The sequence below is a fragment of the Zootoca vivipara genome, chromosome 6, assembly GCF_965207765.1.
Source record: "Zootoca vivipara chromosome 6, rZooViv2.hap1.1, whole genome shotgun sequence".
In the NCBI taxonomy this organism is placed as follows: domain Eukaryota; kingdom Metazoa; phylum Chordata; class Lepidosauria; order Squamata; family Lacertidae; genus Zootoca; species Zootoca vivipara.
The window spans coordinates 95,923,508-95,941,977 of NC_142589.1; the positions used below are offsets into that span (position 1 = coordinate 95,923,508).

General features: G+C 46.7%; 2 protein-coding genes across 2 annotated transcripts; both read left to right on the forward strand.

Moving 5' to 3' along the window:
- The first annotated feature begins 263 nt into the window (after window positions 1–263).
- On the forward strand, window positions 264–7,521 carry SAXO5 (stabilizer of axonemal microtubules 5). The gene is made up of 6 exons (XM_035117158.3): window positions 264–316; window positions 2,869–2,981; window positions 3,651–3,769; window positions 3,886–4,072; window positions 5,117–5,205; window positions 7,304–7,521. The coding sequence occupies exons 1-6, from the start codon at window positions 264–266 to the stop codon at window positions 7,505–7,507; spliced, it is 765 nt and encodes a 254-aa protein (XP_034973049.3). The 3' UTR covers window positions 7,508–7,521.
- A 5,622-nt stretch (window positions 7,522–13,143) lies between these two features.
- LOC148685536 (uncharacterized) lies at window positions 13,144–14,510 on the forward strand. Its single transcript, XM_088671284.1, has 2 exons — window positions 13,144–13,467; window positions 14,019–14,510. The coding sequence occupies exons 1-2, from the start codon at window positions 13,339–13,341 to the stop codon at window positions 14,391–14,393; spliced, it is 504 nt and encodes a 167-aa protein (XP_088527410.1). The 5' UTR covers window positions 13,144–13,338; the 3' UTR covers window positions 14,394–14,510.
- The last annotated feature ends 3,960 nt before the right edge of the window (window positions 14,511–18,470 follow it).

Consider the following 18,470-nt stretch of genomic DNA (forward strand, 5'->3'; position numbering starts at 1 on the left):
TTTTGTATCGAACCAGATAAACGTTTGATGTTTCGCTGTGTTTTTTAAATGTGTTGGAAGCTGCACAGAGCGGCTGGGGAAACCCAGACGGGTGGGTAGGGTATAAATAAATATTATTATTATTATTATTATTATTATTATTATTATTATTATTATTGTGGCCCCTTCTATGATGCTATGAAAACACACCCTGAAGGCACTTTGCACGCTCTCCGTTGCAGAATCTGGTGTCGGTCGTATTTGGAGACCCCCGGTGCCATCAGATGCTGACCGAGCAAAAACGGGCGTACACCCCCAAGGAATCTGACTGCCAGCGGTAAGGACTGAGGACCACCACTGCAGATTTACATATGAGCTAAACTAGCTCTAGCTTCTGGTTTTAGTCGTTTAGTCGTGTCCGACTCTTCGTGACCCCATGGACCAGAGCACGCCAGGCACTCCTGTCTTCCACTGCCTCCCGCAGTTTGGTCAAACTCATGTTCGTAGCTTCGAGAACACTGTCCAACCATCTTGTCCTCTGTCGTCCCCTTCTCCTTGTGCCCTCAATCTTTCCCAACATCAGGGTCTTTTCCAAGGATTCTTCTCTTCTCATGAGGTGGCCAAAGTATTGGAGCCTCAGCTTCACGATCTGTCCTTCCAGGGAGCACTCAGGGCTGATTTCCTTCAGAATGGAGAGGTTTGATCTTCTTGCAGTCCATGGGACTCTCAAGAGTCTCCTCCAGCACCATAATTCAAAAGCATCAATTCTTCGACGATCAGCCTTCTTTATGGTCCAGCTCTCACTTCCATACATCACTACTGGGAAAACCAGCTTTAACTATACGGACCTTTGTCGGCAAGGTGATGTCTCTGCTTTTTAAGATGCTGTCTAGGTTTGTCATTGCTTTTCTCCCAAGAAGCAGGCGTCTTTTAATTTCGTGACTGCTGTCACCATCTGCAGTGATCAAGGAACCCAAGAAAGTAAACTTAACATATAGAATAAGAGAACCAGAAGAATGTACGTTTAGAGGAGATCGGAAAATGTTTATTGAATATTTGGAGGGAATTGTGTATATTTGAAAACGCTGGCAGCATTAAGATAAATTCAACAGGGTCAATAAGTTTTGATGGATGCAATGATGGAATACTGAATTGTTTAGTTTTTGTAAAATAGGCGGGGATTTGTGATATGCAAAACGAACCATGGAAAGAGAATTCATTGATATCTTAAGGATGTAAAAAATGAGTACAGTGGAACCTCGATTTACGAACACCTCGGTCTACAAATTTTCAGTTTACGAACGCCGCGGACCCATCTTGAACGGATTAATTCACTTTCCATTACTTTCAATGGGAAAGTTCGCTCCAGTTTATGAACGCTTCAGTTTATGAACAGACTTCCAGAACCAATTGTGTTCATAAACCGAGGTACCACTGTATGTAAATAGGATGTGAAAATAGGATAATTTTATAAAACAAAATTTATAGTACATTAAATAACATGGAGAAAGTAAAGTTTAAGCGCGTATTTGAGGAATTTAATTTGGGAACGCAAGGGGAGATCAGAGGTCTTGTCAAATTTAATCACAAATGGATGTACAAAGCAAATATTAGTTATAGAATGAATAACTGCCTATTTTTTATTTCTCATTTTGCCTATAACATCTTTTGTACATTTCTGTTATAAAGTTTTCAATCAAGAAAGGATTTAAAGACAAAAAAAGGATGTTTAAATGAGCATTTTGAATTGCAAAACAGAACATTTAATAAAGATATTTTAAAAAGGAAAAGGGTTACCCAAATAATCAGGGGACTAGAAACTTAGATGGGCCATTTGCTTGATCCAGCACCCATATTGGGGTGCATTCAGACTCCCTCCTGGCATCCAGCTTGGGAATGTTTGAACAGGGAAACCTGTAGCTCTTTCTTAAGCATTCCTTTCCTTGCCCCAGGGAACTCTGGGAGCTGTAGTTCTGACAGGGTAGGAATGCTTGGGGGGCGGGCGGACTACAACTCCCAGAATCCTCTAGGGGGACGTTGCAGCAGTTAAGCCGATGGTGGTGTAGACCCCACTTTGCTTCTGCAGAGTGGATGAGGCCCCCAAAAGCAGCATTGCCTAGTGGTTGGCTTGCGGGAGAAGACTCTGCCAAGCGATGAAGTCCGCTGGGTAAGTCTGAGCCAGCGCCTCGGCCCTGGCCTCCCTCGCCGGGCTGTTGTGAGCAATTAGAAAATAATAGGCTCTTCTTCTTATGTCTTCAAATGCCAAGGTTGCGGGGTTTTGTTTTGTTTTGTTTGGTCTGTTTGTCTGGTTTTAAGTTGCATTGCGCTACCCTGGGCAAGATAAAGCGACAAACTAATAATAATTTTTTAAAAAACATTTTTTTTACATTTTTTTTTAAATCACCAACAACCAAACACAAACAGTGAACCCCCCCCCCCCCGGCAGCCGATACATTCAATATACATCAACAATAAAAAAACATATTCAGATCCACCATATGTACAATTCTATATCTATTAAGCCCCACATTCCACAAGGTTTATTTAACTTTTAACCTTTTAATTACCCCAAATTGTTCAAACCTACCCAAACAATTCAATAGCTTTTCAAACCAATCCTCTTTCTCATTGACCTTAAACCCTTTCATTTTACGCATCTTCACAGTTAGGCATTCTAAAATTGTAATATTATTCCATCTCCCCCTCCATTTGTTCACCTCTAGCTCTTCTGCCTTTTTCCAGTTACTCGCTATAACCTGTCTAGCTGCAATTGCCATCAATTTTACTCATTTGCTATTATTTTAATTGTTATTACTGTATTTAGAAAGCAACAAAATTCAGGAAAACCATGTGCTGATCCGACATTCTCTGCCAATCTCTCGCCAACAGCTATGACCCAGAGAGGGCAGCCGCCCAGGTCCGCCAGACGAATATCCAGCCAGGAGATGGGAGGCAGGATTTTACCACTGTCATGTCTGAAGCGTATCCCTGGAGGGACCCAGGTCAGGAGCACGGGGTTCAAGCCCAGATACCCCCATCGCCATTCCCTCCGCACCCCCAAGCTGTTTCTTCTGGCTGTTTGTTTTTTAACATAAGTGAAAGAGGGGGGAACTCTGTGCATGCTCAGGGACCGCTTAGCCGCACTCCCCACAAAAACAGGATGGTTTTTTTCTGCTCGCACTCAGACCCCTGAAATGAGATGCACACAACTTAAATCAGGTGCAGCAGGGTCTACTCTTGAGTAGGATGTCATTGGGTGAGGTTTGTCCAGAGTACGGAGCCCAGTTCGGCTCAGTCTTCCATTTATTTCTCGCCTCCTGTAAAACTCCGGGAAGCGATCCTGCAATCAAAAGTGGGTTTTTTTTGGGGGGGGGGGTGGAGGCAATAGTCTTTCCCAGAGCAGCTTACCAATAATACAGGCCCTGGCTATTGGAAAGCCAAGATAATAATAATAATAATAATAATAATAATAATAATAATAATAATAATATATTTATACCCTGCCCATCTGGCTGGGTTTCCCCAGCCACTCTGGGCGGCTTCCAGCCAAAGATTAAAATGCAATTTTAAAAGCTTCCCTAAATGTGGCACGAAAGGAAAGAGGATCGGGGTGGGAGAAGGGAAAACAAAAACCCCACGCCTGATCGTTTCTTCCCTTGGGACATCCTTAGGACCATTGCACATCATCAGTGAGAGAAAGAACGAGTCCTCCATTCTCCGAGGAGATCGGGACCCCGAGAGGAACAGGCAAAACGCCAATACCACCATCCACCGCTATTACTACAGAGAGGTAGCAAAATTCCCTGGGGGGTCCCTGGAGTCGCTCCCCCGACCCCCTGCGATGCGGGGATCTTTTTTGCCCGGCGCGGGACTTGAACCCACAACTCTCGTGTCTTCTCTGCCCAGCCAAACCGGGAGGGGCCAGCATCCCAGGCTGTCCCCAAACCCCGGAAAGACTTGACCTTGGGGGACAACCGCTATTCCTACTTCTGCACCACGCAACACGACGACTATCGCGAGCCCCCCGAGACCCGCAAATTGGATGTGAACAAGTGGAAGATCATGCGGAGCAACATCCCTTTCAACTATCCTGGTAATAATGGGGTTTTGGGGGTGGGCTGGGAGGGAAGATGGGTGTCTCATTCGGAAAGGCAGAGAGAAGCCTCAGCGATCAGGAGAGGTGGTTTTTTTTATCAAGTTGTTTGTTATCTTTCTTGCCTTTTAAAAATGGACAGAGAAAGCATAAATCAAGCGTTGCGTCCAAATATTTATTGTTGCAAATGCTGGAATATATGGAATTAGCTGAACTGACCGGGAGGCGTTGCGACCAGGGAGAAAAATCGGTGGAAGAAGATTGGAAGAGTTTTAAAGTTTATCTGAAGAAGTATAGCATTAATTAATTAATTAGTAAGAAATGGATTTTTAAATATATATAATGCTGTAGCCTAGGAATCGGTTTTAAGATAAAGGAAAAAATGAAAAAATGATAGCTAATGGTTTAGAATTAAGAATAAGTACAGATATAAAACATGATAAAAGGATTATGAAGTAGAAATTGCTAAAGAGCATTTGCAGTGAATCGCAGTATGGAGGGTGTGAGGATGTCACACTAAAATGATTAGATAAGAGGTTAAGTTTATGAAATTTTGAATTTTTTGTTGTTATTGCTTATTTGTTTTTGTTATTTGGTATTGTATTCTTTTGTTTGTTTGTTTGCATGTTCTGTTTTGTATTTCATAGAATCATAGAATCCTAGAGTTGGAAGAGACCACAAGGGCCATCCAGTCCAACCCCCTGGCAAGCAGGAAACACCATCAAAGCATTCTTGACATATGCCTGTCAAGCCTCTGCTTAAAGACCTCCAGAGAAGGAGACTCCACCCCACTCCTTGGCAGCAAATTCCACTGCCGAACAGCTCTTACTGTCAGGAAGTTCTTCCTAATGTTTAGGTGTATTGTGTATAGTGGATGTAGTGTTTTGTTTTTATTAGATGTTTATAAAAATAATATTAAAAATTGAGAAAAAACAACAACAAATATTTATTGTTGCTATGGCCTTTGGCTAATGCGAATAAAGTTAGTTAGTCTTATTATTTGCTGACCCCTGTATTATCTCCATTTTTCTCCCTCTCTCGCAGCCCCCGTAGGCCTCACCACTAGCACCCAGGACATGCTGGTTCCTCACCAGCAGGCGAAGTACCAGGTCTCGGAGGAGGAGCTACAGAAGGTCAGGCAGGATCTTAGCGTCCGGCAGAGGCCAGGCCGGCCGGGGTCAAAGGGCCGGTCGGAGGCAGCTTCCGAATCCCAGTTTCCCATAATGGTCATCTGGTTGTCCACTGGGAGAGCAGCACTCTGGGCTAGACCTTCCGGCCTCATCCTGCAGCCATTCTTCTTAAGTCCTTAAGGCAGTTTCCGATGCCCCTGCAAGTGGCCCCTTGGTTCTCAAACTTAATCCGTTCCGGAAATTCCGTTCCGAAACCAAAGCGTTCCAAAACCGAGGCCCGCTTTCCCATAGAAAGCCATGCAAAACGGATTAATCTGTTCCAAACATATAAAAACAACCCCTAAAACAGCCGCTGGACGTGAATTTTACTATCTAACGAGACCATTGATCCATAAAACGAAAGCAATCATCAATGTACTGTACTATAAAATAAACAAGGCAGTACTGTAGATGATAAAAATTAAAAAGATAATAATTCTTACCTGCACTGATGATAGTCAATGTTTGGATGGGGGGCTTTTATCCATTTCCGCCAGGGGCATAGCCAGGATCAAAATTAGGGGGGCAAGGGGCGGGGCCACGGGGCGGGGCCACAGTGGGGCAAGGAAAGCCATGGTCATTCAGGGGCAAGGGGGCACCAGGATCAGCCCGAAAATGGGCTGCTCCGACCCCCTCCTCCCCCTCCGCGATCGCCGGGGCGGGTGGAGGGAAAGTGGCTTTCCCTCCACCCGCCCCATAGCCAGCCGGCTAGAAGGGATGTCTCCCTTCTCCCTGGCTGGCTGTGGGGCGGGCGGAGGGAAAGCCATCCAAACGCTTTGCGCAGCTCTGGGGCTTTCCCTCCACCTGCCCCACAGCCAGCCAGGGAGAAGGGAGACGACACCGGGTGGCGGCGGGCAGCGGGGCAGGCTGGCCACCAGCGGCCCTGCTTCTAGGGGGGGGGCAACTGCCCCCTCCTGCCCCCCTTGCCTACGCCCATGATTTCCACAATCAATACACAGTCACAAAAACAAGCGAACCGAAAAACCTTCAGAAACAAAAACGCAAAATAAAGAGCAAAAACAAAAGCGCCAAACTTAATCCATTCCAGAAGTCTGTTTGATTTCCGAAATGTTCGGAAAGCAAGGCGCGGCTTCCGATTGGCACAGGGCCCCCCGGAAACAAGAGCCGACACCCGCAGTGGATGTTCGGCTTCCAAAAAACGTTCAAAAACCGGAACACTCACTTCCGGGTTTTCGGAGTTTGGGAACCAAGGTGTTTGAGAACCAAGGTCCCGCTGTATTTTAATCCAGTACCTCTGTTGGAGGGGGGGGGTCATTTAATCCAGTACCGGCTCCTTCTGGGGTCATTTGTTCCCCTTCGGACTCCTCATTCTGCACTCAGCTCGAAGCTGCTGGCAGTGGCCCCAATCCCAGGAATGGCTTCGACTGGCCAGCTGAACCGGGCGAGGGGAGCCGAGGGGTCTCGAACCCCTGGTGAGTCAGGGGCTTCCCCTGCAGGCGAAGACAAGGCCAAGAGAGGGTCCGACGGGCAAGAAGGCGGCTCCTGCCCGTGCCGGAGAGGGAAGTGGGGGGCAGGTGGGGCTCGTCCGCCTGGGAAAGGAGCCCCCATCAGGGAGAAGGGAACCTCTGGCCCTAGACCTCTGCCGCCTTGTGGGATATTTCGGGAGAAGAAAAGGCTCAGGAGGAAACCCTACAGGAATCCAGACTGGAGTCCCTAAGGCAGTTGGGCGGCTCCTTCCGGCGACTCCTGCAGCCAAGCGTCTTGCTCTCATAGAATCAAGAAATGATCGAGTTGGGACCCCGCTGGTCATCTAGCCCAACCCCCTGCCATGCAGGAATCTTCTCTTTCCTTTGGACCCCATCGACGAGGCTGAGGGGGGGGGAGTGTCTTGGGGGCTTGGCTTCACCCCCGAAGGCGCGCTGCATTCTCTCTTGAGACATACGGGTGCCGACTCAAACCATGAGGACTAGCACCCTAGGCGGGCCGTTGGCCCAAACCAGCAAGCTCTCCATTCCAGCTTTAAGTTTCTGTGCCCTCTCTCTCTCTCTCTCTCTCTCTCTCTCTCTCTCTCTCTCTCTCTCTCTCTCTCTCTCCTTCCCAGATTAAGTATTCCCACCTGGTCCACCCCTGGAAGGACTGCCGCTGGTTCAGCACAGAGCAGAAAGACGCCTACACCAACAAATACGAGGGGCCCGTCAGCCTGGTGTTGGGGGACAACCAGAGAAGCAGCCTCCCCCTGGGGACCTTGCCAAACTATTCCCTCCGGAAGACAATCACCCATGCAAACGTCTGCCTGACCGAATAAACCCCATATCTTTATTGAGCCTTTTGGCCACCGCCCTTCATTCCTTTGGGTTTCGGCCTCAGAGCAGCTGCCATTCAGAGCTGGCTCTACTGTTAGGCAAGGTGGGTGGGATATTTCGAGTGCTCACATCCAGGGCCAGATTGAGGTTTGATGCGGCCCTCAGCTCCTGAAGGTCATGGGGCCCTTTCTATGTCCTGCTGTCCTTTGTCAACAACAAATGGTCATAGAATCATAGAATCATAGAGTTGGAAGAGACCACAAGGGCCATCCAGTTCCACCCCCTGCCAAGCAGGAAACACCATCAAAGCATTCTTGGCATATGGCTGTCAAGCCTCTGCTTAAAGACCTCCAAAGAAGGAGACTCCACCACACTCCTTGGCAGCAAATTCCACTGCCGAACAGCTCTTACTGTCAGGAAGTTCTTCCTAATGTTCAGGTGGAATCTTCTTTCTTGTAGTTTGAATCCATTGCTCCGTGTCCGCTTCTCTGGAGCAGCAGAAAACAATATTTCTCCCTCCTCTATATGGCATCCTTTTATATATTTGAACATGGCTATCACATCACCCCTTAACCTTCTCTTCTCCAGGCTAAACATACCCAGCTCCCTAAGCCGTTCCCAATAAGGCATCGTTTCCAGGCCTTTGACCATTTTGGTTGCCCTCCTCTGGACACGTTCCAGGAGGTCGCTGTTTATCGTGTGGAATATATGCTATATGGTTGTTGATGGACCTAATAGAGATCTTAATCCATTTGCCCATGTTGCCTTGCAACTAGTCCATGTAGAATGTGGGCACCCTATATATAGAAAGGAGCAAACCAGGGATATTTGAGGGAGCAGGATAGCAGGCGGGGGGCCATGACTTACACCCTAGGAGCCGACACAACACAAAACACGGTTGCTGGGTGTAGCTTTTATTTTGTTTGTTTTCTATCTTATATTTCGGAAATGGACATCCAGTTGTTTTTTCCCTTTAAATTTTTTTTGGGGGGCCCCCCCAAGAGAGTGGGGCCCTGAGCTAGAGCTTGTTGAGCTTATATGTAAATCTGGCACTGCTCACATCGCTTGGCAAGAGCGAGAGAAAAGGGAAGGAAATTTATGTTTGCCACAGGAGGAATCTGCAAGAGGATGCTCGCAAGGACTTTGAAGGTAACGAGAAAAATGAGGACTAGGATCCTGCTTCATTTTTCAGTGGAAGAATCGTAGCCCCTGCTCAGAATCATAGAACTATAGAGTTGCGAGGGACCCCCAGGGCTCATCGAGTCTGACCCCCCGCTAAAGCATCCATGGCAGACAACCATCCAACCTCTGCTTGAAAACTTCCCAGGAAGGAGAGTCCACTGCCTACCATCCCACGGCCGGACGGCTGCGACTGTCAGAAAGTTCGTCCTGAGGTTGAATTGGAATCTCCTTCCTTGTTGCTTGAAGCCACGGGTTCGAGTGCTGCCCTGGACACAGTATTCCAGGTGTGGTCTGTCCAAGGCAGAATAGAGAGCATCTTAAAAAACAGAGACATCGCCTTGCCGACAAAGGTACGTATAATTAAAGCTATGGTTTTCCCAGTAGTGATGTATGGAAGTGAGAGGTGGACCATAAAGAAGGCTGATCGCCGAAGAATTGATGCTTTTGAATTATGGTGCTGGCGGAGACTCTTGAGAGTCCCATGGACTGCAAGAAGATCAAACCTATCCATTCTGAAGGAAATCAGCCCTGAGTGCTCCCTGGAAGGACAGATTGTGAAGCTGAGGCTCCAAGACTTTGGCCACCTCATGAGAAGAGAAGACTCCCTGGAAAAGACCCTGATGTTGGGAAAGATGGAGGGCACTAGGAGAAGGGGACGACAGAGGACGAGATGGCTGGAAAGTGTTCTCGAAGCTCCGAACATGAGTTTGACCAAACTGCGGGAGGCAGTGGAAGACAGGAGTGCCTGGCGTGCTCTGGTCCATGGGGTCACGAAGAGTCGGACGCGACTAAACGACTAAACAACAACAACAACAAATGACTTCCCCTGATCTGGACACTAGACTTCTGTGGATGCCGCCTAGAATAGCATTGGCTTTTTTTGCTGTTGCACAGTTAGCTCATGTTCAGCTTGTGGTCCACGAAGACCCCTAGATCCTTCTCACATGTAATGCTAGTGAGCCAGGTGTCCCCCATCCTATACAGTGGTACCTCGGTTTATGAACACAATTGGTTCCGGAAGTCTGTTCATAAACTGAAGCGTTCACAGTACTCACCTGGAGTACTGTGTCCAGTTCTGGGCACCACAGTTCAAGAAGGATACTGACTAGCTGGAACGTGTCCAGAAGAGGGCAACCAAAATGGTCAAAGGCCTGGAAACGATGCCTTATGAGGAACGGCTTAGGGAGCTGGAGAAGAGAAGGTTAAGGGGTGATATGATAGCCATGTTCAAATATATGAAAGGATGTCATATAGAGGAGGGTGAAAGGTTGTTTTCTGCTGCTCCAGAAAAGCGGACACGGAGCAATGGATTCAAACTTCAAGAAAGAAGATTCCACCTCAACATTAGGAAGAACTTCCTGACAGTAAGAGCTGTTCGGCAGTGGAATTTGCTGCCAAGGAGTGTGGTGGAGTCTCCTTCTCTGGAGGTCTTTAAGCAGAGGCTTGACAGGCATATGTCAAGAATGCTTTGATGGTGTTTCCTGCTTGGCAGGGGGTTGGACTGGATGGCCCTTGTGGTCTCTTCCAACTCTATGATTCTATGATTCTATAAACTGAAGCGAACTTTCCCATTGAAAGTAATGGAAAGTGGATTAATCCGTTCCAGATGGGTCCACAGCGTTCGTAATCAGAAAATTCATAAACCGAGGTTCCACTGTATTTGCGCATCTGGTTCTTCCTGCCTAAGTGAGGAACCTGACCTTTGTCCCCTTGGAAACTCGTTTTGTTAGCTTGCGCCCAGTACTCCAATCTGTTACGGTCATTTCATAGAATAGTGTTAGCCTATTTTGCTGCAGCATCACACGGTGGTTCACCAAGGTTGCGACCAAAGAAGTCCTTTTAATCGATTTAGGTGTTTGGCATAAATGAGGCCCAGTACACACTCCAGGGAAGTGTGTAAGACTCCGAGACGCTGTTCCCATGTACTTCTAGGAAACTCCTTTTATTCCCGAGCCCTCGAAACTCTCCGCCGCATCCCCACGGCTGAAAACCGACCCCTGGCTTCTGTTCCCCGGCAGCAGGGAGGGGAGCACCCCCTTGTCCTTCCTCGCCTTCGCTTTCCCCCCTACTTCGCACCCAAACCCCGGGGCCACAAATTCTCCTCCTGCTCAAAAACCCGCCTCTGCAGAATCCAGCCTCGTGGCAAGGGCGAGCAGCACAGGAAAGGAATGTGAAAAACAGATGTTCCCTCTGTCTGTGTGCCCCCCTGCCGCTTCCTTCCGCACGTACCAGGGCTTATTTTCGCCGCGCCAGCCGCTCCGGCAGCTGGGAGATAAGGGCGCTGCCAAACTTTCTGAAAAGTTTCCGAAGTCTCTTCCTCCTCTAAACCTCCTCTTCTCTCCCGCTATCAACGTCACAGCAGCTGACCTGGTGTTAAGGTGAGGGGCCCAGAGCAGAGTTCGTAAAGTTGAAGGGACCCCGAGTGGTCATCCAGCCCAACCCCTTGCAATGCAGGAAGCTTTTTCCCCCAATGCGGGACTTAAACCCAGAACCCCGAAATTAAGAGTCTCATGCTCTACCGACTGCGGATCACAGCTGTCAAGTTTTCCCTTTTCTCGCAAGGTAGCCTATTCAGCATAAGGGAATTTCCCTTAAAAAAACGGAGAACTTGACAAGAGCGTTTTGCAGGAGGGATGTAAGAGGAAATTCAGCCGTGCGGATTCAAGTGGAAGAAACAAGCTTTTTATTTTATTTTAAAAGCGCATTAATTTCCTTTTTTCTCCATAATAATTTTTTATTAGTTCTCCATGACAATCCAATAACAGCCTCATTATAACGAAACCAATTTATAATACAATTACTAATGCCAATAGTTCAAATACCAATTGATATCATTTGCCCGTATATTCCGGCGTATAAGACGACGGGGCGTATAAGACGGCCCCCAACTTTTCCAGTTAAAATATAGAGTTTGGGATATACACGCCGTATAAGAAATACTACCTGGCGTATAAGACAACCCCTGTCTTTTGAGAAGATTTTCCTGCATTAAAAAGTAGTCTTATAGGCAGGAATATACAGTAGATGTGCTAGAACGGAGGGTTCGATGATTTGATTTATTTCTGCGTTCCTAAATTAAAACACATTGATTTCCAACAACCCGCGCTTAACCAAGGTGACGTGCAGCATACCTTTGCTTCGATTCAGCACAGCCACGACTGCGCCAAAGGGAAACCCAGCGGGCAGGATTCGCACTCGAGGCCCTCCTCCTGCCCTGCGCTTCCCAGCAGCTGGCATTCAGGAGGTGCCTCTCTGGCTGCTGTAAATTTGAAAAACAACAGCACACCATTAAAATTACTTATTGCCCATTCGTAATGTCATTACAAGAGGAAGGGGCGACAACGAATTTAAGGAAGATATTTGGAAGGACTTTGTTGCATATTGTTGTTGTTGTTGAGTCGTTTAGAATAATAGAATCATAGAGTTGGAAGAGACCACAAGGGCCATCCAGTCCAACCCCCTGCCAAGCAGGAAACACCATCAAAGCATTCCTGACATATGCCTGTCAAGCCTCCGCTTAAAGACCTCCAAAGAAGGAGACTCCACCACACTCCTTGGTAGCAAATTCCACTGCTAAACAGCTCTTACTGTCAGGAAGTTCTTCCTAATGTTGAGGTGGAATCTTCTTTCTTGAAGTTTGAATCCATTGCTCCGTGTCCGCTTCTCTGGAGCAGCAGAAAACAATCTTTCTCCCTCCTCCATATGACATCCTTTCATATATTTGAACATGGCTATCCTATCACCCCTTAACCTTCTCTTCTCTAGGCTAAACATACCCAGCTCCCTAAGCCGTTCCTCATAAGGCATCATTTCCAGGCCTTTGACCAATTTGGTTGCCCTCTTCTGGACACGTTCCAGTTTGTCAGTATCCTTCTTGAACTGTGGTGCCCAGAACTGGACACAGTACTCCAGGTGAGGTCTGACCAGAGCAGAATACAGTGGTACTATTTAGTCGTGTCCGACTCTTCGTGACCCCATGGACCATAGCACGCCAGGCACTCCTGTCTTGCACTGCCTCCCGCAGTTTGGTCAAACTCATGTTCGTAGCTTCGAGAACACTGTCCAACCATCTCGTCCCCTTCTCCTAGTGCCCTCCATCTTTCCCAACATCAGAGTCTTTCCCAGGGAGTCTTCTCTTCTCATGAGGTGGCCAAAGTCTTGGAGCCTCAGCTTCAGGATCTGTCCTTCCAGTGAGCACTCAGGGCTGACTTCCTTCAGAATGGAGAGGTTTGATCTTCTTGCAGTCCACGGGACTCTCAAGAGTCTCCTCTAGCACCAGAATTCAAAAGTGTATATACAGAAGCAATGCACAGAGGTTAACACATTAGCAGGGCTCTGGCTGCTGTAGTTTGAAGCCGCTCCCTTGAAGGAGGAGGAGGGCTTTGGAAAGGGAGGGGGCAGAGGGAGGGGTCTTGGCAAAGGCCTCTCCCCCTCCTTGCCTGTCGCTGTCAGTTCAGCCCTGTCGCTGTCCGGGGGTGCAGGCGTTGGCGCCGAGCAACCGGACACCCCAAAAGGAGCCCACTTTGCCCCGAAGCAGCAGCAGCAGCTGCCCCCAAATTTGACCCTCTCCGAGGCTTCCTGCCAGCTTCCAGCAAGGCACCGTGCTTACGTTTCTCCTTGGCAAGAGGGGCACCCACGTTGTTCTTTTGCCATGCACCCCTTTGCCCGGGTGAGGGGCTTTGCGGTGGAACTGGACAGGCAGGCCGGCGGTGGCACCGTCTACCGGGGAGGAGAGGTCCTCTCCGGGCAGGTTGTGGTGGACGTCGCCAAGGCGGTCAAGGTGAGAGAATGTTGAAAATGATTTGTATTTTTGAAAAACCCTGAAGTTATGCTATTGAGATGTACAGGATTTGATGGATCTAGAGAGCAAAAGAAGATAAAGAAGACTGGCAAAATAAATTATCGAACTATGCAGGACAAGGGAGATAATTTGAACCCCAAGAAAGAAAGAAAGAAAGAAAGAAAGAAAGAAAGAAAGAAAGAAAGAAAGAAAGAAAGAAAGAGGACTTTGAGTTGTGTTTTGCTTTGTTTTGTTTTAAAAGGGCAAATGTTTAATGCGTATTTCTTAAGCTTTGCATATCAATTTCTACATCCGTGTAACTTTCAAAAGTCGCTTGTACGAAGATGAAGGAGGTTTTATGGACCTGCAGGAACAGGCATAAAACGATGGAACCCGGGGAAGTCAAGCAAAAAAAAAAAAAAAAGGTTTTAAAATTGTTGTATGATGTGTGTGTTTTTCGTTCTGTGATGATTTTGTATTGTTGTTTTTTTCTTTTCATTTCTGTTACTTTTGGGAAATTAATGAAAAATGTCAACAAACCAACCAAACAGGTGAGAGCGCTGGCCGTCTGTGCCCGAGGTCTGGCCACTGCCCACTGGCTGGAAGGCAAGAGCATTGGGATGAACACCATCTACAGCGACTACACAGCCTTCCAGACTTACCTGAGAAGGAAGCAGCACCTGATCCCAGGTAATAAGAGGGAGGGCAGGAGAGCTGGCTTGGCAACCGCCATCACGGGCTGCATGGCCCTGGCGGATAAATTTGCAGGTGCCACGCAGGGTGTGCAGAAATTTGTGGGTGCCACGGGGGTGCCTGTCCCTGGTGCAGAAATTTGCAGGTGCCACGCAGGGTGCACAGCCCTGGCGCAGAAATGTATGGGTGCCCGGCCTCTTTGTGGGGAATTTGGCAAGGGGTCGGGCACATAGAATCATAGAATCATAGAGTTGGAAGAGACCACAAAGGCCATCCAGTCCAACCCCCTGCCAAGCAGGAAACACCATCAAAGCATTCTTGACATATGCCTGTCAAGCCTCTGCTTAAAGACCTCCAAAGAAGGAGACTCCACCACACGCCTTGGTAGCAAATTCCACTGCCGAACAGCTCTTACTGTCAGGAAGTTCTTCCTAATGTTGAGGTGGAATCTTCTTTCTTGAAGTTTGAATCCATTGCTCCGTATATAATTTGAGAGGGGCTCCCACACTCGCAACTCGACAGATCTCCGTCTCCTTGTCTTTTGGGGGGGGAGTTATTTTATTATTGTTGTTGTTATTGTTATTATTCGTTTTCAATTACAATCTAATCATCCCCTTGTCATAACAATTCACAGCGGTTCACAACACACTAAAACAACAAATAACACAATCCCGAGCGTATAAAATGCACATTCAAAGCAACAAAATTAACAGGAAACTAAAACATTCCAAATGAAACATTGCAAAGGAGGTCGGCCGCAGGATGTGCATTTGATGAGGAGAAGGGAACAAACGCCGTAAAGATTTCAAAAGTAAACATTGCTAAAAGGAAGTGAAATATGCAATATATATTGGCAGTTTTATTTCCAGTTCCTTTGCTAAGGGATCTCGCGAGGGTGGAATTTGCCCTTTTCAAAGCTGCCAGGCCCATTTCCAGGCAGCGACGTCTCTTTCCCTCCCAGAAATCCTCCAGGGGATCTCAGAGACGATGTTTGCTCAGCGACACTCGAACGCAGAGCCGGCTTGGTAAATGCTGAAGCTCCTCGCTGCTGCTTGGATCCTGCACGACTCGGTTGATAACGGCTTGGCGACGCTTCCTGGTGCAATTGCCCACCCCGACCAGCAGCAGCTAACCAAGCACAGGGAGAGACATACCGTAGAATCATAGAATTGGGAGGGACCTCGAAACCTCCTTTCTTGTAACTTGAAGCCACGGGTTCGAGCAGTGCCAGATTTACGTATAAGTTAAACTAGCTCTAGCTTAAAAAAAATTAAAGGGGGAAAAAGCTGGATGTTATCTATCTATCTATCATCTATCTATCTATCTATCTATCTATCTATCTATCTATCTATGCCAGTGCCGGATTTCATAGAATCATAGAATTGTAGAGTTGGAAGAGACCCCAAGGGCCATCCAGTCCAACCCCCTGCCAAGCAGGAAACACCATCAAAGCATTCTTGACATATGCCTGTCAAGCCTCTGCTTAAAGACCTCCAAAGAAGGAGACTACACCACACTCCTTGGCAGCAAATTACACTGCCGAACAGCTCTTACTGTCAGGAAGTTCTTTCTAATGTTTAGGTGGAATCTTCTTTCTTGTAATTTACAAGAAATTGTAAAGGATTTACGTCTAAGCTAAACAAGCTCTAGCTTAGGGCCCCACTCTCTTGGGAGACCCCAAAAAAATTCAAAGGGGAAAAATCTGGATGTTTTGCATTCCAAAATATAAGATGAAAAACAAATGAAATAAAATCTACACACAGCAACAGTGTTTTGTGTTGTGTAGGCTCCTTTGATGTAAGTCGTGGGCCCCGCCTGCTAGCCTGCTCCCTAAAATATCATTGCTTTGCTCCTTTCTATATATAGGGTGCCTCCATTCTGCTATTTATCATTAGCAGTAGTTTGCATCATATATTTACACCTCTTATTATTTCATGTTATAGCAAGTTTCTAGAGACTAGATGGTGTCTTTGTAAATGGTGTTTCTAAAGGAACTTTTGCTATTGCCAAATGCCCATGTGTTTGCATTATTCAGTTTGTCATGAATCAAAAATCATTTTAAGTGAGAGCTTCATGATTCACTCTTAATATACTTCTTAAGTGTATTTCAGTTCAACCACGATTTTGATAAAACACAGTACATCTTTTGTGATGTGCAAATGGCTTGAGATACCTATGAGGTCCGTCAATGACCATATAGCATATGTTCAACACAAAAAACAGCGACAAATTGTTGCTGGCAAAGGACAGCTGGACATAGGAAGGGCCCCATTACCTTCAGGAGCTGAGGGCCGCATCAAACCTAAATCCGGCCCTGGGTTCGAGTCCTACCCTCCGGAGCAGCAGAAATCAAGCTTGTTCCCTCTTCCATGTGAGATATGGGAAGATGGCTCTCCTATTTCCTCTCAGGCTCCTCTTTCCCAAGCTAAACATCCCCAGCTCCTTCAACTGTTCCTCATCTGGCTTGGTCTCCAGATGCCTGATCATCCTGGTCTCCCTACTCTGCCAACCTTCCACCTTGTCCACACCCTGGGAACAAAATACCAGGGACGCAGCTTGTTGTTGTTGTTTAGTCGTGTCCAACTCTTGGTGACCCCATGGACCAGAGCACGCCAGGCACTCCTGTCTTCCACTGCCTCCCGCAGTTTGGTCAAACTCATGTTCGTAGCTATGAGAACACTGTCCAACCGTCTCGTCCTCTGTCGTCCCCTTCTCCTAGTGCCCTCAATCTTTCCCAACATCAGGGTCTTTTCCAGGGAGTCTTCTCTTCTCATGAGGTGGCCAAAGTATTGGAGCCTCAGCTTCACGATCTGTCCTTCCAGGGAGCACTCAGGGCTGATTTCCTTCAGAATGGATAGGTTTGATCTTCTTGCAGTCCATGGGACTCTCAAGAGTCTCCTCCAGCACCATAATTCAAAAGCATCAATTCTTCGGCGATCAGCCTTCTTTATGGTCCAGCTCTCACTTCCATACATCACTACTGGGAAAACCATAGCTTTAACTATACGGACCTTTGTAGGCAAGGTGATGTCTCTGCTTTTTAAGATGCTGTCTAGGTTTGTCATTGCTTTTCTCCCAAGAAGCAGGCGTCTTTTAATTTCGTGACTGCTGTCACCATCTGCAGTGATCAAGGAGCCCAAGAAAGTAAAATCTCTCACTGCCTCCATTTCTTCCCCTTCTATTTGCCAGGAGGTGATGGGACCAGTGGCCATGATCTTGGTTTTTTTGATGTTGAGCTTCAGACCATATTTTGCGCTCTCCTCCTTCACCCTCATTCAAAGGTTCTTTAATTCCTCCTCGCTTTCTGCCATCAAGGTTGTGTCATCTGCATATCTGAGGTTGTTGATATTTCTTCCGGCAATCTTAATTCCGGCTTGGGATTCATCTAGTCCAGCCTCTCGCATGATGAATTCTGCATATAAGTTAAATAAGCAGGGAGACAATATACAACCTTGTCGTACTCCTTTCCCAATTTTGAACCACTCAGTTGTTCCATATCCAGTTCTGACTGTAGCTTCTTGTCCCACATAGAGATTTCTCAGGAGACAGATGAGGTGATCAGGCACTCCCATTTCTTTAAGAACTTGCCATAGTTTGCTGTGGTCGACACAGTCAAAGGCTTTTGCATAGTCAATGAAGCAGAAGTAGATGTTTTTCTGGAACTCTCTAGCTTTCTCCATAATCCAGCGCATGTTTGCTATCTGGTCTCTGGTTCCTCTGCCCCTTCGAAATCCCGCTTGCACTTCTGGGAGTTCTCGGTCCACATACTGCCTAAGCCTGCCTTGTAGAATTTTAAGCATAACCTTGCTAGCGTGTGAAATGAGCGCAATTGTGCGGTAGTTGGAGCATTCTTTGGCACTGCCCTTCTTTGGAATTGGGATGTAGACTGATCTTCTCCAATCCTCTGGCCATTGCTGAGTTTTCCAAACTTGCTGGCATATTGGGTGTAGCACCTTAACAGCAACATCTTTTAAAATTTTAAATAGTTCAGCTGAAATATCATCATTTCCACTGGCCTTGTTATTTGCAGTGCTTTCTAAGGCCCATAACATTTTAAGTGTGTTTTATACAAATGTGACACTAGATGGCGATGGCAAGCTAATTAAAATACAACATATATTTTTAAATGTTGCTTAAAAAAAATCATTTTCACTGTGTTTTTTAATATATGCCTAGATTCAGCCCAGCTGGGGTTGGACCAAGGCAGAACAGAGCAGTTACATAATAATAATAATAATAATCATAATAATCATAATAATCATAATAATCATAATAATCATAATAATCATAATAATCATAATAATCATAAT

What these genes read in the sequence shown, in the direction of transcription:
- SAXO5 (XM_035117158.3), top strand. Translation starts at nt 264, where the DNA reads ATGCTGACCGAGCAAAAACGGGCGTACACCCCCAAGGAATCTGACTGC. An exon ending in GTATCCCTGGAGGGACCCAG is followed by an intron (nt 2,982 to 3,650) that starts GTCAGGAGCACG and finishes GGACATCCTTAG; the next exon opens with GACCATTGCACATCATCAGT. An exon ending in CGGAGGAGGAGCTACAGAAG is followed by an intron (nt 5,206 to 7,303) that starts GTCAGGCAGGAT and finishes TCTCCTTCCCAG; the next exon opens with ATTAAGTATTCCCACCTGGT.
- LOC148685536 (XM_088671284.1), top strand. Translation starts at nt 13,339, where the DNA reads ATGCACCCCTTTGCCCGGGTGAGGGGCTTTGCGGTGGAACTGGACAGG. An exon ending in ACGTCGCCAAGGCGGTCAAG is followed by an intron (nt 13,468 to 14,018) that starts GTGAGAGAATGT and finishes CCAACCAAACAG; the next exon opens with GTGAGAGCGCTGGCCGTCTG.